Genomic DNA, 20352 nt, shown 5'->3' with positions numbered 1-20352 from the left:
AGGGCAATTATATTGGCCCTACTGCTACTCCAGTTGAGATCAGCAGAAACCAGGGATCAAAAGCTGAGGTCTCCCTGGTTTGTATTATTCAAACCATTTGTACCAAATTGGGCAGTGCACTCATCCACTTTGCCATTCGTGGATCTAAATCTGCCATTTTAACTGAAACACTGTCTTATAGGGAGGCATTGGTTCCCTAGCAAATGAGTTCATTTCAAATATTTTGCATGTTTCTCCTGTTTTTTCTTCTTTTAGAATTTTCCACATTCAAAAAAATGTGTTTTCTTCTAGCAGAGCCTGTAAGTATTGGGCTGTTAGAAAATTAGAAAATAGGTGCAGGAGTCGGCCATTCGGCCCTTCGAGCCTGCACCACCATTCAATATGATCATGGCTGATCATGCAACTTCAGTACCCCATTCCTGCTTTCTCTCCATACCCTTTGATCCCTTTAGCCGTAAGGGCCACATCTAAACTCCCTTTTGAATATATCTAACAAACTGGCCTCAACAACTTTCTGTGATAGAGAATTCCACAGATTCACAATTCTGAGTGAAGATTTTTTTCCACCACCGATGTCAGGCTAACTGGTCTATAATTCCCTGTTTTCTCTCTCTCTCCTTTTTTAAAAAGTGGAGTTACATTAGCTACCCTCGAATCCATTGGAACTGATCCAGAGTCTATAGAATGTTGGAAAATGACCACCAATGCATCCACTATTTCTAGGGCCACTTCCTTAAGTACTCTGGGATGCAGACTATTGGGCCCTGGGGATTTATCGGCCTTCAATCCCATCAATTTCCCTAACATAATTTCCTGACTAATAAGGATTTCCTTCAGTTGCTCCTTCTCGCTAGACCCTCGGTCCCCAAGTATTTCCGAAAGGTTATTTGTGTCTTCCTTAGTGAAGACAGAACCAAAGTATTTGTTCAATTGGTCTGCCATTTCTTTGTTCTCCATTGTAAAATCACCCAATTCTGATTGCAAGGGACCTACATTTGGCTTCATTAATCTTTTTCTCTTCACATATCTATAGAAGCTTTTGCAGTCAGTTTTTATGTTCCCTGCAAGCTTACTCTCATACTCTATTTTCCCCCTCCTAATTAAACCCTTTGTCAATAAATGAAAAGGCCATGCTCACTATGAATTGGGTGGGGACTGACCAACTCATTTCACAAGCTCAAATTGGCTACTGTGTTTCCTACATTATAACCATGACTACATTTCAAAAATACATCATTGGATGTAGCGCTTTGGGACACAATGAGGTCTTGAAAGGCACTCTATAAATGCAAGTCTTTCTTTAGAGCGCACACACAGCCAGTAGGCAAAGGAGACTAACATCCCATCAATCTCAGTTGGATTTGAACCTCATTCGAGCGCTGAACAGATATTGTCTCAACCATGGCACGTTCCTATTTTTACTGAATTTTTTCCCAGCCTGGAGAATTGTAAGAATCTCTTTGTGAGATCTTTGATTCCAAAAGATTCGACGTTGACCCAATTAGAATTAGTTTATTTCCACATTTTATTAAATACAATCAAGGATCAACAACCCTTACAGTGTCTTAAGCAGTGGTAACAAAGCATAAAGCATAGTTATACTACCCCGTTATGCCTTGGGTAGGAGTTCGCTATCCTTGGTGCAACTGGGGCTGGTTTCTATGTAACCATAAAAATTAAATGGACAAGGTAGCAAAACAGACAGATAAGGAAAGGGTCTGCGTAAGATTTTAAAAAATGAATGTTTTGTGCTTTGTTTCTTTAAAAATAACAGTGGGGAAAAAGCACAAGAATTAACCTGGGTAAGGTTTGGTGACACATTTCCCTAATGGAAATAAAGAGAAGGTCCTGAGTCTGCTTTCCTTGTCTCTGGGTGCTCCAATCTTTTATAATTAACCATTTCTTTTCTTTCCATTCAAATCTATGGCGTCTTACTGAACCAATAACTGACTTACACTTAACCTTCTCTTTATTTCCATAGAGAAATGTATCATCCAACCTTACCCAGGTTCATTCTTGTGTGTTTTCCCATTAAGTTATTTTTAAAGAAACAAAGCATAAAACATTCATTTTTTTTTTAAATCTTATGCAGACCCTTGCCTTATCTGTCTGTTTTGCTACCTTGTCCTTTTAATTTTTATGGTTACATAGAAACCAGCCCCAGCTGCACCTTGTTTTTCTCAAGTTGTTATAACTCCCATCTTTTCAAGGTCTGTGAATTCATGTCTTTTAGTTTGAATGCTCTATTGTCTAAGCTGCTTTATTAAAGTCAGTCAAGTTAGTTTATTTTCCCATCTACCCTTGCTGCAAGCTGGTTATGATTGGTTACTTTGCGTTGTGAGCTAATTCTAATTGTATATATGTGTGTTTATATAAAGTAAGTATTAGTAAACAAAACAATGAGTTAATTAATAGGGAAATTAGCTCTAATCTCACAGAATGGTGAACTTACTGTTTTAGGAGGTTTGGATATGAATCCATAACCTGCCATTCTGTGGTGTGTGTGTTGGAGCTGTGTAAGCTATCAATTTGTGCAAGACTTTTCCTGATGTTTCTGTGTTACTTTGTCATTTCTACAGTTGCTACTGCAGCACAAAGCCACTGTTATTCAGAAGTGTGTAAGGGGCTGGATGGCTCGAAAGAGGTTCTGCAGGATTCGCAATGCGGTCATCTATCTCCAGTGCTGTTACAGGCGCATGAAGGCGCGCCGTGAGTTGAAGACGCTAAAGATTGAAGCCAAATCAGTCGAACATTACAAGCAGCTCACCAGCGGGATGGAAAATAAAGTGGTTCAGCTTCAAAGAAAGGTAGATGATCAGGTAAGAATGGCCTCAGTCTAATTTGCAAGTTCAATGTAAATTTAGAATGTGCTGTTACACAATAGTGTGACCAGATAAATAATGGTCCCACATATATAAGTGAATAATAACCAAGGTTGCTGGTTTACAGTGACTATTTTTGCAATAGTTTCCAGGATCATGTTCTGCTACTGTCTGTTTTTCTGTGAAAACTACAAATCATTAGTTTAAATAATTTTTCACCCTGATTTTTCTTCCCTTCCTACTTTTTATTTAAGGCAAGGTGGCCCAGCAATCTCCCTGTACCTTGATCCAATGATCATTACTGAGTTTACAGAGTTAGTGCCCACATGATGACTCCGGATTCCATCTCTGCACAACATTAAACGAATCAACAATAATCACGTTTTATTTTTCAAAATGTTATAATTCCAGACCAACAGTACGTAGAATACAACCCGGCAGTGGGCTCTTGCCCTTCATCTGTGCCCCTCAACAATGTTCCTTTCCATTTTGGTTCTGGGACTCCATTCATGCCCACCACCTATTGGATGTTCACAGAGCTGGGATTCAGACCCCTACCATCCTCTGGATGAAAAAAATTCTCCTTAACTTTCCTGTAATCCTTCTACCAATTACTTTAAATCTCTGCCCCCTGGTTATTGACCACTTTGTTAAAGGAAATAGGTCCTTCCTATCCACTCTATCTGGGCCCCTCATAATTTTATACACCTCAATTAAGTTTCCCCCTCAACCTCTTCTGTTCCAAAGAAAACAAACCCAGCCTATCCAATCTTTCCTTATAGCTAAAATTCTCCAGTCCTGGCAACATTCTCGTAAATCTCCTCTGTACCCTCTCTAGTGCAATCACATCTTTTCTGTAATGTGGTGATCAGAACTGTACGCAGTACTCTAGCTATGGTATAACTAGTGTTTCATACAGTTCAAGCATAAGCTCCTTGTTCTTGTATTCCATACCTCGCACTCCAAGGTCCCTCTGTTCCTCTATACTTCTCGGTATCCTACTATTTATTGTGTATTCCCTTATCTATTAGATTGACCCATGCTTATGATCCTTTCCACAGAACAAGGAGTACAAGATGTTGACCGAGCAGCTGACGGCAGTTAACATGGCCCAAACTACTGAAATTAATAAACTTCACAAGGAGTTGGACCGACGGCAGGAACACCAGGGAGATGAGAACAGAGCAACCAGTTTACAGGAGGAGATTGAGAAGCTCCACAAGGAACTCAAGAAATCCCAGGCAGAACGCAAAATCCTGGCAGACACCTCCACTAGAGAGAAAGCAGAACTTCAACAGGTAACTGAAATCTGAAGGTCATGTTAAACCAGTTAATAACTGAATACCATTTTATTGACCAATTCCAGGTAATTTCTTTCAAAGAATAATGCTGGCAAGGCAATATCTCCCCATTTGTTAGATAAGAAATTAAAGTGCATATTGTGGTTGACTGTTTATTCCACTAATGTTAGATGTACCAGGGATTGATTGTGACATTTATACTTATTCTGTGTCCATATTTGGAGTATGAACTGGATTCTGCTGTCTTCAGCACTCAGTCAAACACTTGACGGAGACCCAAATTTTATTTTCTCAACATATGGGTAGACAGGTTCTTGCACATTTCATCCTATGTAAAATGATTACTGTGAGCTTTCCCTGGAGCATCCCTTAAAAAGACTCAGTGCTCTCATATTGTGATTGATTATTTCCTTGGCACTATATGTATTCATCTGTCCTTTTTTGCTTGGGATGCCTTTATGTTGCATATACAAGTATCCACAAGAAAATGTAAATTAATCATAGGAATTACAGACTAGAAAGAGGCCATGCAACCTGTCACATCTGTACTCGTGCTAATTCATCAACCAGAGCTATCTACATTTCACTTCACTGTCCCTTTCCACATTCCCATTTATATTTTTTCTTCAGAAATATTTAGTCAATTCCCTTTTAAATGCATTTCTAGTCTCTGCCTCAATAGTCACTTGTTGTAGAGACCTCTGTGGAGGTTATTAGAATTTTTCTAACTTCCCCCTCTATTCCTCCAGTGGTATCTCTGAATTTATGCCCCCTTGCTATTGATTTACTGCGTGTAATGCAGCCAAGTTTGCTGATGATACAAAGATGGGTGGGAAAGCAAGTTGTGAGGAGGACACAAAGAATCTGCAAAGTGTGAGTGGCCAAACATTTGGCAGATGGGAGTATAATGTGGGGAAGTGTGAGGTTATCCACTTTGGCAGGAAAAATAAAAAAGCAAATTATTATTTAAATGGAGAGAGATTACAAAATGCTGCTGTACAGAGGGACCTGGGGGTCCTTGTGCATGAAACACACAAAGTTAGTATGCAGGTACAGCAAATAATCAGGAATGTTGGCCTTTATTGCAAGGGGGATGGAGTTTAAAAGCAGGGAAGTCTTGCTACAACTGTACAGGTGAGACCACACCTGGAGTACTGCGTACAGTTTTGGTCTCCTTAGTTAAGGAAGGATGTACTTGCATTGGAGGCAGTTCAGAGAAGGTTCACTAGGTTGATTCCTGAGATGAAAGAGTTGACTTAAGAAAGTTTGAGCAGGTTGGGCCTATACTTATTCGAGTTTAGAATAATGCGAGGTGATCTTATTGAAACATATAAGATACTGAGGGGGCTCGACAAGGTGGATGCCGAGAGGATGTTTCCACTCATGGGGGACTCTAGAACTAGGGAGCATAGTTTCAGAATAAGGGGTCGCCCATTTAGGACTGAGATGAGGAGGAATTTCTTCTGAGGGTCGTAAATGTGGGGAATTCTCCGCTCCAGAGAGCTGTGGAAGCTGGGTCATTGAATATATTTAAGGTGGAGATAAACAGATTTTTGAAAGATAAGGGAGTGAAGGCTTATGGGGAGCGGGCGGGGAAGTGGAGTTGAGCCCAAGATCAGATCAGTCATGATCTTATTAAATGGTGGAGCAGATTCGAGGGGCCGAATGGCCTACTCCTGCTATTTCTTATGCCTATCTTGTACTACTTATCATTGTACAAAAATCTTTAAGAACCCCCTCCCTTCTCTGCTTTATTGGAAAAAACAATGCAAGCCTTTCTTCAGAACTATAATCTTTGTATTATCATGAATCTTCGCTGTATGCTCTAATACCCTACCTATAAGGGATTGCTAAGAACTGTGCACAATACTCTGATGCCTGACCAATTTCCTTTCTTTCATATTCAATGCCGTTTATATAAAACTCGTTACCCTGTTTTGCCTTTTTATGGTCTTTCCGTACTGCAAGGCCATCTGGGGTTAGATTCCTAATGAAAGGGATTGACCCCTATCGAGTTGTATTGAAATCCTATAACTTCTTATGTTCATAGGTAACAGATATTTTTAAATAACAGGAGAAATTATTTTTAGCTTGAAAGGCAAAATTATTGTAGGCTGTAAAATGTGCTAAATAAGGTTTAAAAAAAAAATCATTATTTTTCCTCTGGAAAATAGATCTCATGCCTTCAGCAATAATTCCACTTCAGTAATTTCTAAATCCACCATTACTGCAAACTGCACATCTGTCTATTTGTAATGCAAGTGTTGAGTTTAGAGCTGTCAGCATTTGTGAAGTTGGTCAGCTTTTGCTAGTTTTCTAGGTTAACATGTCTGAGGATGCTTTCTTAAATTAAGATGATGACCTATAATTAGGGCAGTGTAGAGGAGAGACTGAATGCTCTATCTAACCAATACTCTACATGACCTGAAAGTGGTTGATGCTGACATGGTGCAAAATGTTCCATTCCCCAGCACTGATGTTACTCACGTACATGAGCCAATTAATGCTGTCTGTGTAAACAGGACCAAAGGGGCACATCTTTGATTTTCCTCCCTCAGATAATATGGATACAAAGCAATCATGGCATCAAAATATGTGCAAAGTCTGATGTTTGTGAACAACTGATAAAATTTAGGGAATTCAATTAATCTGTGTCTGCTTAGTATAATTATGTCTGTGAATTATAGCAACCGAGTCACAGCAGCACCTTCTGCAGTTGATCTGTGAGTGGTGCAGTGATGAGCAAAAAGTAGGCTGGTGTTGGAGGACCCAAGGGTTTGCACAGGGACATGGGACCAGAGGAGATCATGGAGTATGGAAGGGCAAGGGTTACACAGGAAGCCAGTGGAGCTTGGTGATAAAGATGTAGTGAGCCATAGCGCAGGTGAGGATATGGGCTGGGCATCCTGGATGACTTGTATTTTATGAATGGCGGAAGGGGAGATTGGCAAGAAGAGAACTGAAGTAAAGCCATGCCGTGGTAAAAGCGGGGATTAGGCCATCAGTGATGGAGGGGAGAGGTATTAGTGCTGGTGACCAGTCTGACGTGGTGGGGAAAGCTAACAAGCATTATACCAAGCAAAGCCTGAGAGTGCAGCTAAGAGGAGATGGTCAATACTGGAGACTTACAGGTGTTTTTAAGAGAGAAAGAGGAATGCTTCAGCTTTGCTTAAATTAAGCGAGAGGATGTTTCGACTCATCCAATACCTTAATATTTGATAGACAATTGGAGGCAACAGCAATGGGGTGGAGATGGCAAGCTGGAGCACACGTGAAACCTGACCCTGTGCTCCCAAGGATAGCATGTGAATAATGAAGGGGTATTGGCCAAGAATAGAATCCATGGGTACACCAGGGATGATTGTGCAGGCACAGGAGGAGAAACCATTTGTGGTAGTTTCATGATTATGGTGTGATAGGTAGGAGTGGAACCCAGGAAAGAGCAGCCACAAATGTAGACTTCAGAGGAGAAATGTTCAAGGAGGATTGAGTGATGGACAGTTTTAAAGACAGTCAAAAAAAATCAAGGAGACCAGTGAACTTTGCTTGCAGTCACATGAGGTTTCGTTGATCAATGTGGTTTAGGTGAGATGGGTTGGAGTGCTTTGAATAGGAAGTAGCAAGGGTTGAAATTATGTCCACGGAGCAGACATAACTGTTTTTATGTCTCATGCGAAAGACAGTACAACACTCCCTCAGTACTGCACTGAAATATCAGAACGAATCTTGATCTCTTGGCTTTATGGCGATGGAGGAATGACGGATGTCGGGCTATGAGATTGTAGTACCTGTAGTGTATAATTTTGCTGCTACCGATGGTACATGGTCAAGATAAACATTCATTTTCTGGTTGACAAACAGTGACTAGTGGGGTGCCACAGGAATCGGTGCTGGGGCCTCAACTATTTACAATCTATATTAATGACTTGGATGAAGGGACCGAGTGTAATGTAGCCAAGTTTACTGATGATACAAAGATGGGTGGGAAAGCAAATTGTGAGGAGGGGACACAAAATCTGCAAAGGGATATCGACAGGCTACGTGAATGGACAAATATTTGGCAGATGGAGTACAATGTGGGAAAATGTGAGGTTATCCACTTTGGCAGAAAAAATAGAAAAGCAAATTATAATTTAAATGGAGAAAAATTGCAAAGTGCTGCAGTACAGAGAGACCTGGGGGGTCCTTGTGCATGAAACACAAAAAGTTAGTATGCAGGTACAGCAAGTAATCAGGAAGGCAAATGGAATGATGGCTTTTATTTCAAGGGGGATAGAGTATAAAAGCAGAGAAGTCCTGCTACAACTGTACAGGGTATTGGTGAGGCCACACCTAGAGTACTGTTTACAGTTTTGCTCACATTTAAGGAAGGATATACTTGCATTGGAGGCTGTTCAGAGAAGGTTCACTAGGTTGATTCCGGAGATGAGGGGGTTGACTTGAAGATACGTTGAGTAGGTTGGGCCTATACTCATTGGAGTTCAGAAGAATGAGGTGTGATCATATGGAAACATATAAGATAATGAGGGGGCTTGACGAGATGGATTCCCCAGAGAGGATATTTCCACTCATAGGGGAAACTAAAACTTGGGGACATAGTCTCAGAATAAGAGGCGGCCCATTTAAAACTGAGATGAGGAGGAATTTCTTCTCTCTGAGGGTTGTAAATCTGTGGAATTCTCTGCCCCAGAGAGCTGTGGAGGCTGGATCATTGAATATATTTAAGGTGGAGATACAGATTTTTGAGTGATAAGGGAATAAAGGGTTATGAGGAGCAGGAAGGGATGTGGAGCTGAGTCCATGATCGGTTCAGCCATGATCTTATTAAATGGCGGAGCAGGCTCGAGGTGTCAAATGGCCTACTCCTGCTCCTATTTCTTATGTTATGTACACAGTGCCTTGTGGATGCCCAGTTTTGGGCTGCAGGATCTGACCTACTTGACACAGTGGTGGTGCTACACAATAGAGGGTGTCCTTACTGTGAAGCAGGCTATTCAGCTGATTGGTGATGGGAGCTTGGGTCATAGCCTACCCTGATCTAGTTCTCATTTGATAGGCACACATATCCATTTTCCACCTTGAATAGAGAATAGGGTTCGGTTGCGCCTCTGTTGCAGCATTTATCCAGGCGGTACGATAAATTTTGCGCTGGGAAATGGTTAGAGTCTCCAGCCGCAAAGATTAGCAGCTAGGCCCTGAATGTGAAGTGGAGTGCTAAGGGAGGTGTTCTTTTAGGGTGCTCGGCTGGCTGAGCAACTGAAAATCCCGAGCTAAACAGCCGGCCTCGGAGCGCCCTAAGAGAGGCTTCTTGAAAAACAGAAATCTGAAGAAAAAAAATACCAGAAACATTCCCAATACATTACTGATGTCACATCACCATTAATTGCAAAAATAAAAAAACATTCACACTTGCCTCAGGTTGACATTATTTCACTCACTGTGGTCGGTACAGCTCGGGCCACCAGCTTTCACAGGCGGTCCCACTAGGGGGCGCTATGGGTAAGGCGCGAACCAAGTATCAAGCCGATGTTGCGACCAGGGACGTTGCACACCGGCTCACTTCTCCTGGGTGGTACTGCTCCATGCCCCTGTAAACCCGGCACCGAATGTCCCGGCGGGGCACTGGAAGCTGGCCAGCTGCCCACAAATGCTTTCTGCTGCCATTACTGCCCCTCCAGAGCGAAACCAGAGACAGCAACAAGCCAAAAATCCAGCCCTGTATATGAAGTGCAAACCTTAGATGATCTCTCCCTCGCCCCACCCCCACCCCTCCCTGTCACCATCCCGCTGAGGTTAGTTAAGTCAGCACTGGTCAGACCAATGCTACAGTGAGTCACTTAGTTCCACACAGGGTGATGTGCTTATCAGTTGAGCCATTAGACAAGTATTTTCCTGATTTATTAAAAATCAAAATAACAGACTTTTAAGTAGCATTTTGGGGGAAATTTATGCTCATCAAAGTGAAGAATGTCGACGTTAGCAAATGGCAATTTGGCACATATTTTGCGCACAATGTCAATGTTGGCCACTCTCAGGCCATAGGCTAGATCCAGATTGAGGCTGCACAATGTGCCTTAAACCCAAATTTTGAAACGTGTCTTCTATTACACAAGTGTGGCAATTCCACACTGACGTATCTTCAGTGTTGCTATTTTTCTTCCATTACTGCAGGTTGTTTTTCTCCAGCACTGGATGAGGTGAGATAGCTCCTCCTGTGGCCATATTCGAGTATCTGACACTGAAACATTGCACCAAAAGTTGTCAATCTTTCCACTTCTGGATCTCAATTTGTTAGAAAACAGGCCTTTGGATTTGGTTTTCACCCAAACTTTAATGTTGTTCCAACTTCCAACAAGGACAGTAGGACCAGGGTGAAAGATGGTTGTGTAACAGTTTTTATTTTTTCAAGAGGGAAAAAAAATAGAAATTTGTAGCATTTATGGCCCCTAGTTTTGGACTCCTCCATAAGTGGAAATATATTCTCCATGTCTACCCTATTGAACACCTTCATAATTTTAAAGACCTCTATCAGAACACCTCGGTCTCTTTTCTGGGGAAAAGAGTCCCAGCCTGTAGTCATTCTGTATTGATTTTTCTCCTTTTTAGCCTGAGGAGATTTAGTACTGGATTTTTGGCTTTGATGTTTTTGGGGCGATAATGGCGGCGGGATGGGAAAAATAGTGCCCGGGAACAGTTTGCGCCTCATTAAGTTTGGGCAGCTGGGCCGAGTCAGGGGCGCAGTGCTAAGGGAGGTGTTGTACACCTCTCTTAGGGTGTTAGGATGGGAAACTCCCAAGCTAATGAGCTGGACCGGGAGCACTCCGAGAGACGTCTGGGGGGGTGGGAAAGAAACGTTTTTAAAAAAAAAACACAAAAACATTGCCCATGGTACCACAACACATCACAAAAAAAAAATTAGAAGAAAAAACAATCACATTTGCCTTTGGAGTCCATTACTTATTGTTGTCGGAATTGTTGGACCACCTTATTTCCCAGGCAGTCAGTGCGAGGTGCGCTTTGGGGCGTACGGTCGGGCTGAAGTTGAAACTCATGCTGGTGTCTCAACAAGGGGCGTTGCACACCGGACGCAACTCTTCAGGGCGGTGCTGCTCAGCACTGCCGCTAAACCGGACCCAAGGATCACTGCGGGGCACTTGGAGGCTGACTGCACAGCCAAAACACCTCACCGCCGCCGCTTCAGGGTGAAAACGGAGCGCAGAATATCCGAAAATCCAGACCATAGGTCCTTCACCATTTCTTCAGTTGAAGTCAGCTAATTCAGGATTTTTTTTCCCCATCGTGATGTGGGAGTTGCTGGTAGGGCCATCCCTAGTTGCCACTCTGAAAATGGCAATGAACCTTATTGAGTAACAATTGTTTGTACAACTGACTGACTTGCTAGGCCAATTCAAAGGGTGTTAAGAGTTAACCCCATAGAGTAAACTAGAGCCACACATAGACTAGATGGGTAGGGATGGCAGGTTCCTTTCCCAGAAGAACTTTATAAACCAGTAGTGTATTCACCACAATTTGGCTGCTTTCATGGTCAAATTTTTCTGTGCTAGATTTATTGACTTCAATTTTACTACTTGCCACGGTGAAATTTAAACTCTCAACCTTTGGGTTACTAGTCCAGTACGATAACCACTATAATATCAAATCCTTTAATTGGGGCCTTCCGCATCTGTATGACTTAGTACCATACAACACTGTGTGTTTATAAATCGGCATTAGAGGAGCTAAATTAAACAGGTTAACAAATACAGATAACATTTGTTCGAGGTGCCATGCTACTGACCTCAACTGCGAAACACAGATTATGAGCTTTACTTCATCTCATAAGCTGCCTTCATGGTGAAAAAAGTCAACTGAAGCCAAACTTAGTTGATGCCATTCAATCAGTAACGTGATGTTCCATACAAAACAAAAACTTCACCCATTAACTTGCACACCGTGAAGAATGAGCTCTGTGGCTCCTCAATCAGACCACAGTCAATTCTGTTGATGCCAGCATTGCAATATTTTGTTGAAGAATTTCCCACCAATGGTCATTACTAAGACAAAGGCAATTACCGTAGTAGTCTTCAGAGACATTTTATTGCTGAATACTTAACAAAGTGAAGAAAGATAATTTACTCTCAGGGGTTTTGGAGCTTTCTGTTTCCTCAAATTAGTGTCAGAGTGAAAAATCTCTACAATAAAAGTGTGTTTAGAAATTGAAACCCTGAATCTCTTCTGTTGGAATTGCACTGAATCAATCAGACAGACAATTGCTTCTGAAACGTGGCAGAAAGGTCCTGCATAACCCTTTACGTGCAGAAATGACTATTTTTAAAAATGGGAAAATGCCATTGGGGCCATCTGTTTTGATTGACCTCAACTTCATCTTACCTCTAATGTGTGAACTCTGTTCCAATGGCCTTAGCAATAACTTAATCTATATATTCTCTCATTTTAATTTTACTTTTCTCCCAAATTTTATGACCTATTCTGCATTTCCACTTGTGGGGAAGTCCAAAACTTGGGGCCATAAATAGTCACTAATAAATCCAATAAGGAATTCAGGAGAAACTCAGAGTGGTGAGAATGTGGAACTTGCTGCCACGTGGAGTGGTTGAGGCAAATAGCATAGATGCATTTAATGGGAAGCTAGATAAGTAGATGAGGGACAAAGGAATAGAAGGACATGTCGAGATGAAGGTAATAGAGTGGGAGGAGGCTCGTATGGAGCATAAATAGACCATTTGGCTGAACGACCTGTTTCAGTGCTGTAAATTCTATGTAATTCTATGCAAACAAAGCTTGGTATCCTGATCACTGCTGGATAGTGCACGTCTGTGGACGTCCGATGAGGCTTGGTTATAGTTTAATAGTTTACTGATACTGATTGATTGTCAAGGCTGATGCATGAATCACAGGAGGATGGCAGACACCTGTGGAAATACATCACCGCAGAAGACAACCCAAGACAGGTGATGAAAGAAAATTGCAGGCGAGAAGAAAAATCTGTTTAACTCAGAAGTTTTAATAATTTACTATTCTTTTACCCAAAGGAAATAGCTTTTTAATCAGTAACTGTGATAAAGAAGTTGCCTTTGTTTTCCTCTTGTCAGCGTGTGCTGGATCTGGAGAAGGAGAATACGCTGCTGAAACATGAAAAGGAAGAACTGAACCGGAGCATCAAGAGTGAGTCCAAGGATGTAGCAGGTGAGATGGATTATTGTGATGGTACCAGCACCCTCTTTTTCGCCTCAGCCTCTCTAAAGCGCCTGTGGTTAAGAGGCCTAAGGATGAGGCCTGATTGTGCTCTGGCATAAGAGAAAGGGGTCTAGATCCACCAATACCACTGTGAGCAATCCACAGAAGTTTGGGGGTAGCTCTACCTTATGAAACATATAAAATTGTATAATTTGGTCTTAAACACTGCCTTTCCACTTCTTAGTCCTCACCTCAACGAGTACTAAAATAAACCTTTCTTGGTGCTGTAAGCAGTGAAGGCTTCTTGTTTTGTTAAATCATAGTTTTTTTTTCACTGTACCACTATGTCTTGTTGATTGTATGTAACATGCCAACAGCTCATGCAGGCTAAAACCCTCATTAAATGGTGGAACAGGCTCAAGGGATTAAATGGCGTTCCCAAGTAGTGCAAATTGGAGTTTTTCTTTAAGTGTCAATAAGCAAACCCAGTATACAAGAAGCATGTGAAACTGATTAGAAACATTTTTCCTGCCTCAACCCATTGCCTATAACAATATTGCACTGTATCTACAGAAAAATTCACACAGGAGACAGCAAAGGAAAATGAGCGGGCAAAGAAGGAGCTGGATGAAGAACGCTCTCGTTATCAAAACCTCCTGAAAGAGTATTCTCGCCTGGAGCAGCGATACGACAATCTGCGGGAGGAGATTACCCTAATTAAGGTGGTTTTCTAAACCTGTGCCTGCTAATTATTTTTTTTTAACAACAATGACTATAGTGAAAATGCACGATACCGAACACCAAGCAGTACTTGTGTATATTTCTGATCTCTCTGATGCAAATCAGGCCAGAATTGGGCCCAATTTCCATCTCTCTTACATCTTTAAAGCAGGCATGGATGGGTGTAACTGAGTGCAGCATTAGGGCAGACAACAGTGTCTGGGACTGATGGTGGAAGCTGACAGGCACTTCATGTAAAAGAGCAAGTGAAAGTTATCTGTATGATTTCCCGGCCAGCAAGTGTACTGGACCAAGAACACTTCCATTTCCTGTTAAGGCCACCGAGTAAAAGTTGCATTTGGTTCCCAATGATTCATTGGGACCCGACATGCATATGAGAAAAAGGACTCCACCAGCTTTGGGCGTGTGTCCTTGCCACCTGTTCAGGGTAGCAGGTGAAAATTGGGACTTACCAGCTCCTGGCAACCCAAGGGCAGGTAAATAACACGTGATTTTAGCTGCCAATCCAGTAGGTTTATAATCACCCCCATCATGTCTCCGGAGGGATGGGAGGAGGGTGACTGCCATTGCTCAGCTTGCAAAGTTCTGTATTCATTTCAACTGATCTACATCCAAGAAAATAAACAATTTGGCTCACATTCAATGAATCTGATAAATAGCTATAATCTGCAAGTTTGGAACAAATGAAGCAGAATTAATAGGGATCATTCCATGATCGTAGGGAGCGGAGGTCAGAGAATTGAGCTACATTGTTGTAGTTCTATCTCTGACTCATACTCCTTGTGAGCACAGCTCTCCACTGGGAGTGCGGGTCAGTGGAATTACCTCGTATCCAGAGCAGAGACTGAGTAATCACAGTCTTGCAAAAATATTTTGATCTGTTGGAGCTTATCAGAGTGGATCTGAGGTACAGGCTACACTAGTGCATTAATGAGCTGTGGGTGCCCAGTGAGAATCCCGATGTTTCATGTTTCTAAAGCGCCACTCGTAATGCTCATCAGCACTTGAGTTGTGGTTTCAACCATAGAGCACCGTTGAGAGTTGTGTTAAGGCCCACAGATTGCGTCAGTCATACCTTCCAGGTAGGTGGAAAAATAGGAATTCAGCCAACAGCAATAGAAAAATAGGATGGAGAAAGTAAATGTGGTTACCCTCACAGCTTGTTTTCTCCTCTGAACCTGCTGACACGGACTGGGTTTTAGTTCCTTGGGCATTGGTATAGTATATAGTTTTAGGCAGCCCCTCGTGTCGAGGATGACCCGCTTCCAAACCAAAAAAGATGAGCTCACAGGTGTTTCAATGAGCTGCATCTTGAAGGGTGGAAGATGCCTGTGCATGAATTCTTTTAACGTGGAGTGGCTGTTGCGCATCAGCCACAACACGGGCTTGACGGAGCAAGGCCTTGGTCCAGTGGCAAGGGTTAACCAAGATGACTGGAGACTAAGCTCTGCTGCGCCATCCCTGGGCCACGACGCGCTGCTGTTATATGCTGCGCCGCTCCTGGGCCATGACCCCACTGCTGTTATATGCTGCGCCACTCCTGGGCCATGACCCCGCTGCTGTTATATGCTGCGCCACTCCTGGGCCACGACCCCGCTGCTGTTATATGCTGCACCACGACCTCACTGCTGTTATATGCTGCGCCGCTCCTGGGCCACGACCCCACTGCTGTTATATGCTGCGCCACTCCTGGGCCATGACCCCGCTGCTGTTATATGCTGCGCCACTCCTGGGCCACGACGCACTGCTGTTATATGCTGCGCCGCTCCTGGGCCATGACCCCACTGCTGTTATATGCTGCGCCGCTCCTGGGCCACGACCCCACTGCTGTTATATGCTGCGCCGCTCCTGGGCCACGACCCCACTGCTGTTATATGCTGCGCCACTCCTGGGCCATGACCCCGCTGCTGTTATATGCTGCGCCACTCCTGGGCCACGACGCACTGCTGTTATATGCTGCGCCGCTCCTGGGCCATGACCCCACTGCTGTTATATGCTGCGCCGCTCCTGGGCCACGACGCACTGCTGTTATATGCTGCGCCATCCCTGGGCCATGACCCCACTGCTGTTATATGCTGCGCCGCTCCTGGGCCACGACGCACTGCTGTTATATGCTGCGCCATCCCTGGGCCATGACCCCACTGCTGTTATATGCTGCGCCATCCCTGGGCCATGACCCCACTGCTGTTATATGCTGCGCCGCTCCTGGGCCACGACGCACTGCTGTTATATGCTGCGCCATCCCTGGGCCATGACCCCACTGCTGTTATATGCTGCGCCGCTCCTGGGCCATGACCCCACTGCTGTTATATGCTGCGCCATCCCTGGGCCATGACCCCACTGCTGTTATATGCTGCACCACTCCTGGGCCACGACCCCACTGCTGTTATATGCTGCACCACTCCTGGGCCACAACGTGCTGCTGTTATATGCTGCACCGCTCCTGGGCCACGACCCCACTGCTGTTGTATGCTGCACCACTCCTGGGCCACAACGTGCTGCTGTTATATGTTGCGCTGCTCCTGGGACACAACGTGCTGCTGTTATATGCTGCGCCGCTCCTGGGCCACGACCCCACTACTGTTATATGCTGCGCCGCTCCTGGGCCACGACGCACTGCTGTTATATGCTGCGCCGCTCCTGGGCCATGACCCCACTGCTGTTATATGCTGCACCACTCCTGGGCCACAACGTGCTGCTGTTATATGCTGCGCTGCTCCTGGGACACAACGCACTGCTGTTATATGCTGCGCCGCTCCTGGGCCACAACGTGCTGCTGTTATATGCTGCGCCGCTCCTGGGCCACAACCCCACTGCTGTTATATGCTGCGCCGCTCCTGGGCCACAACGTGCTGCTGTTATATGCTGCGCTGCTCCTGGGACACAACGCACTGCTGTTATATGCTGCGCCGCTCCTGGGCCACAACGTGCTGCTGTTATATGCTGCGCCGCTCCTGGGCCACGACTCCACTGCTGTTATATGCTGCGCCGCTCCTGGGCCACGACTCCACTGCTGTTATATGCTGCGCCGCTCCTGGGCCACAACGTGCTGCTGTTATATGCTGCGCCGCTCCTGGGCCACGACCCCACTGCTGTTATATGCTGCACCACTCCTGGGCCACGACCCCACTGCTGTTATATGCTGCGCCGCTCCTGGGCCACGACCCCACTGCTGTTATATGCTGCACCACTCCTGGGCCACAACGTGCTGCTGTTATATGCTGCACCACTCCTGGGCCATGACCCCACTGCTGTTATATGTTGCACCGCTCCTGGGCCACGACCCCACTGCTGTTATATGCTGCACCACTCCTGGGCCACAACGTGCTGCTGTTATATGCTGCACCACTCCTGGGCCACGACCCCACTGCTGTTATATGTTGCACCGCTCCTGGGCCACGACCCCACTGCTGTTATATGCTGCACCACTCCTGGGCCACGACCCCACTGCTGTTATATGTTGCACCGCTCCTGGGCCACGACCCCACTGCTGTTATATGCTGCACAACTCCTGGGCCATGACCCCGCTGTTGGGCATTGGTAGTCCAACAGTAACTCTTTCAAGTGGCCATTCTTCTGTGATCTTAGACAGTGTAGGGAGGCTATTCTTGGAGGACGTCACAGCCAAGTTTAATTCTGGCCTACTCCTATATTCACACACACATATTTTCCATGAGTGGTCGGGGCTGGGAGGGAGAAACTACAGTCAATATCCTCTTCCACAGACCAGAGAGACACAGGTCAATTGTACTTGCAGCAGTTGCTCTATTTGAGATTAACTAACCATGCAGATCAGGGATTGAACATGCGATCCTCTGGTTTGTATGGCTCAGTTTCACTTTGAGAGGTACATTTATCCACTATCATATAAAACACATCCCCGAGACACAGTCAATTCAGCTAAGTATGTCAGCAATGTATGACATGGTGTCACTATAATGTACTGGAATTCAAAAAGGTACAAAATGACTTTAATATCAATGATTCCTTTCTTACATTCCATTAATCCCCAATTAATTTTAATATTTCAGCAAACTCCAGGCCACCGGAGAAACCCCTCCAATCAAAGCAGTCTCGAATCTGATTCTAACTACCCTTCCATCTCAACATCTGAGATTGGGGATACGGAGGATGCAATACAGATGGTGGAGGTGAGAGACCACATGACAGATTTTGTGATTTCTGTGATTTTATAACCTCACGTCACAAATACTTACAATTTAGCAAAAAGCAATGAAAAAAGCCCGAACAGTACATCTAAAAATAATCACACTTCCTCCACTTTTCTAATCATAGAATCAAACAATACAGGAGGCCATTGTGCCTGTGCCAGCTCTTTGAAAGAGACATCCAATTAGTCACACTCCCCTGTTCTTTTCTCATATCCCTGCAAATCTTTCCTTTTTAAAGTATATATCCAATTCCTTTTTAAAAGTTACTATTGAATCTGCTTCCACCCCTCTCTCAGGCAATGCATTCCAGATCATCATAACTTGCTGCTGAGGCTGTGCTGGGCACAGGGAAAGGATAGCTGGATGGTTGTACAGTTTTGTTAACTGTCCATCTTCCATTCTCATCATAGTTAGTTGTGTGTGTTGGGTAGGTCCAGATCTGACCCTCCAACAGGTTCTCTGTGAACTATGATTGTGGGAATCGCCCTCTGTGATGTGACTTGATTAAACTTTAGAAAGTGTAAAAACGGGGAACGAGGAAAGGCACATCACCTTACTGTCCACCCACAGACAGTCTACCATCCACTCCATTCCTGAACTCTTCCAATCCCATGTAATTTCCTAAGGAACTGTTCTACAGACATTTTTCCCTGCTCACCCAACCCCATACCCCATGGTGAAACAAGCAAAACTCCATAATGCCTCTCTAACCTTACACCCCACCTTAGACCAGTTTGACTTCCTTGGCTTGATCTTTGCATGGCCCCAGCAGCTCAATAGCCATCATGTTCTTCACAACATTTCTCTCTCTTTATGGTTATCCTGAAATCCACCTCAAGGGTAGTATGTTCTTTCTCTTCAGAAGAAATAATTGTTTTTTATTTTATTTTTTAAATGAACAAGCACGCACATCTAGCTAGCTACACCTGATAATGATGAACAGCCACACATGCAAGAGCCCTGTGATGCTGTGGGCAGAAATGCTTGTGTATTGTGCAAGAATCTTAGTGTAATCCATAGCTATTCTTGTAATGCATCAATACATTTAACCCCAAATCATTGCAAGCAGATTGAAGAAGTTAGTCTTTCATGGTTTGGAGTGTTTTAGTTCATTTTTCTTCACAGGAAGCTGGCTTGGAGAATGCCGCCATGGATATGACTATATTCCTGAAGCTGCAGAAGCGAGTGCGGGAACTGGAACAGGAAAGGAAGTCGCTGCATGCAGAGTTGGAGCGAAAAGAAGCGATGGAAACAAAAAAGACGGTACAGTAATAACTGAACACGGAAACTAGTTGTGTGTAATCTCGCATGAAAATATGAAATTTTGATCATGCCAGCTGTATTTACAATATCACAGGCCACCTTTTCGTTATTAACTGATGATGAAGGTTTTCATTTCATAAACAATCTCTCCCTCGAGGCTCATGGACAACCTCTGATGTATTACAGAGCCATACAAACCAGGAAGCTTTCAAGTTTAATTCCTGCTCAGTCTTGACTTGCCTTATTTTAGCTGCAGCAGCCATTTGTTCTTACCACCTGTGGCCTAGTGAGGGGAAAAGGTGTTGCGGATTCCCTTTTCAGAGGCAGGTGTGGATTTTGGGTGAAGCCCAGATGATGTCAAATAGCTGAAAACTCTCTCTGTCCAACATCACCAGTGGCTTGGCCAAGGTGTTTATGGAACCACCACAGCATTCCTTCAGGAGAGGTAGGGTAGATAGTGAGGGAAAGAAAAAGGCTCCTAATACAAGTTCACAGCAGGAAGAAATTTGTGCCATAATTAGAGAATTTTTCAATAAAAGCAGCATGCTGCAGAAGGAGACAATGTTCTTAACAATTTGTCAAATTATGCTGTCAGCCACAGTGCACAGTAAAGCATACATTGTGTGCTGCACAATGTCACAGCCGGAGATGGGGCAGCCCACAGTGAATGCAGTCTGGCTTATGGAGTACAATCATGCAACAGTGTTTGATGCACTGGGTGCTCAGGAAACTATAATTGACAATTCTGAGCATAGGCCAGGAGAGCAGAAAATGAGGAATGTAGGTTAATTCCGTTTCAGTTCTCCTATTCCAAGAAAAATTATAGAGGATATATCCTGTTCAACAGACTGATGG

At 44.0% G+C, this 20352-nt stretch overlaps 1 protein-coding gene across 1 annotated transcript in view; it reads left to right on the top strand.

Moving 5' to 3' along the window:
* Positions 1–20352, top strand: part of myo5b (myosin VB) — a 310547-nt gene that overhangs the window by 251819 nt on the left and 38376 nt on the right. The window contains exons 21-26 of the mRNA XM_070867495.1: positions 2580–2819; positions 3884–4120; positions 13237–13330; positions 13895–14043; positions 18094–18213; positions 19360–19497. Coding sequence (XP_070723596.1) covers positions 2580–2819; positions 3884–4120; positions 13237–13330; positions 13895–14043; positions 18094–18213; positions 19360–19497 — 978 coding nt within the window. The remainder of the gene's footprint in view (positions 1–2579; positions 2820–3883; positions 4121–13236; positions 13331–13894; positions 14044–18093; positions 18214–19359; positions 19498–20352) is intronic.

This window comes from Pristiophorus japonicus, chromosome 2 (assembly GCF_044704955.1).
Source record: "Pristiophorus japonicus isolate sPriJap1 chromosome 2, sPriJap1.hap1, whole genome shotgun sequence".
Taxonomy (NCBI): Eukaryota; Metazoa; Chordata; class Chondrichthyes; family Pristiophoridae; genus Pristiophorus; species Pristiophorus japonicus.
This window is presented reverse-complemented; position numbering and strand designations above follow the sequence as displayed.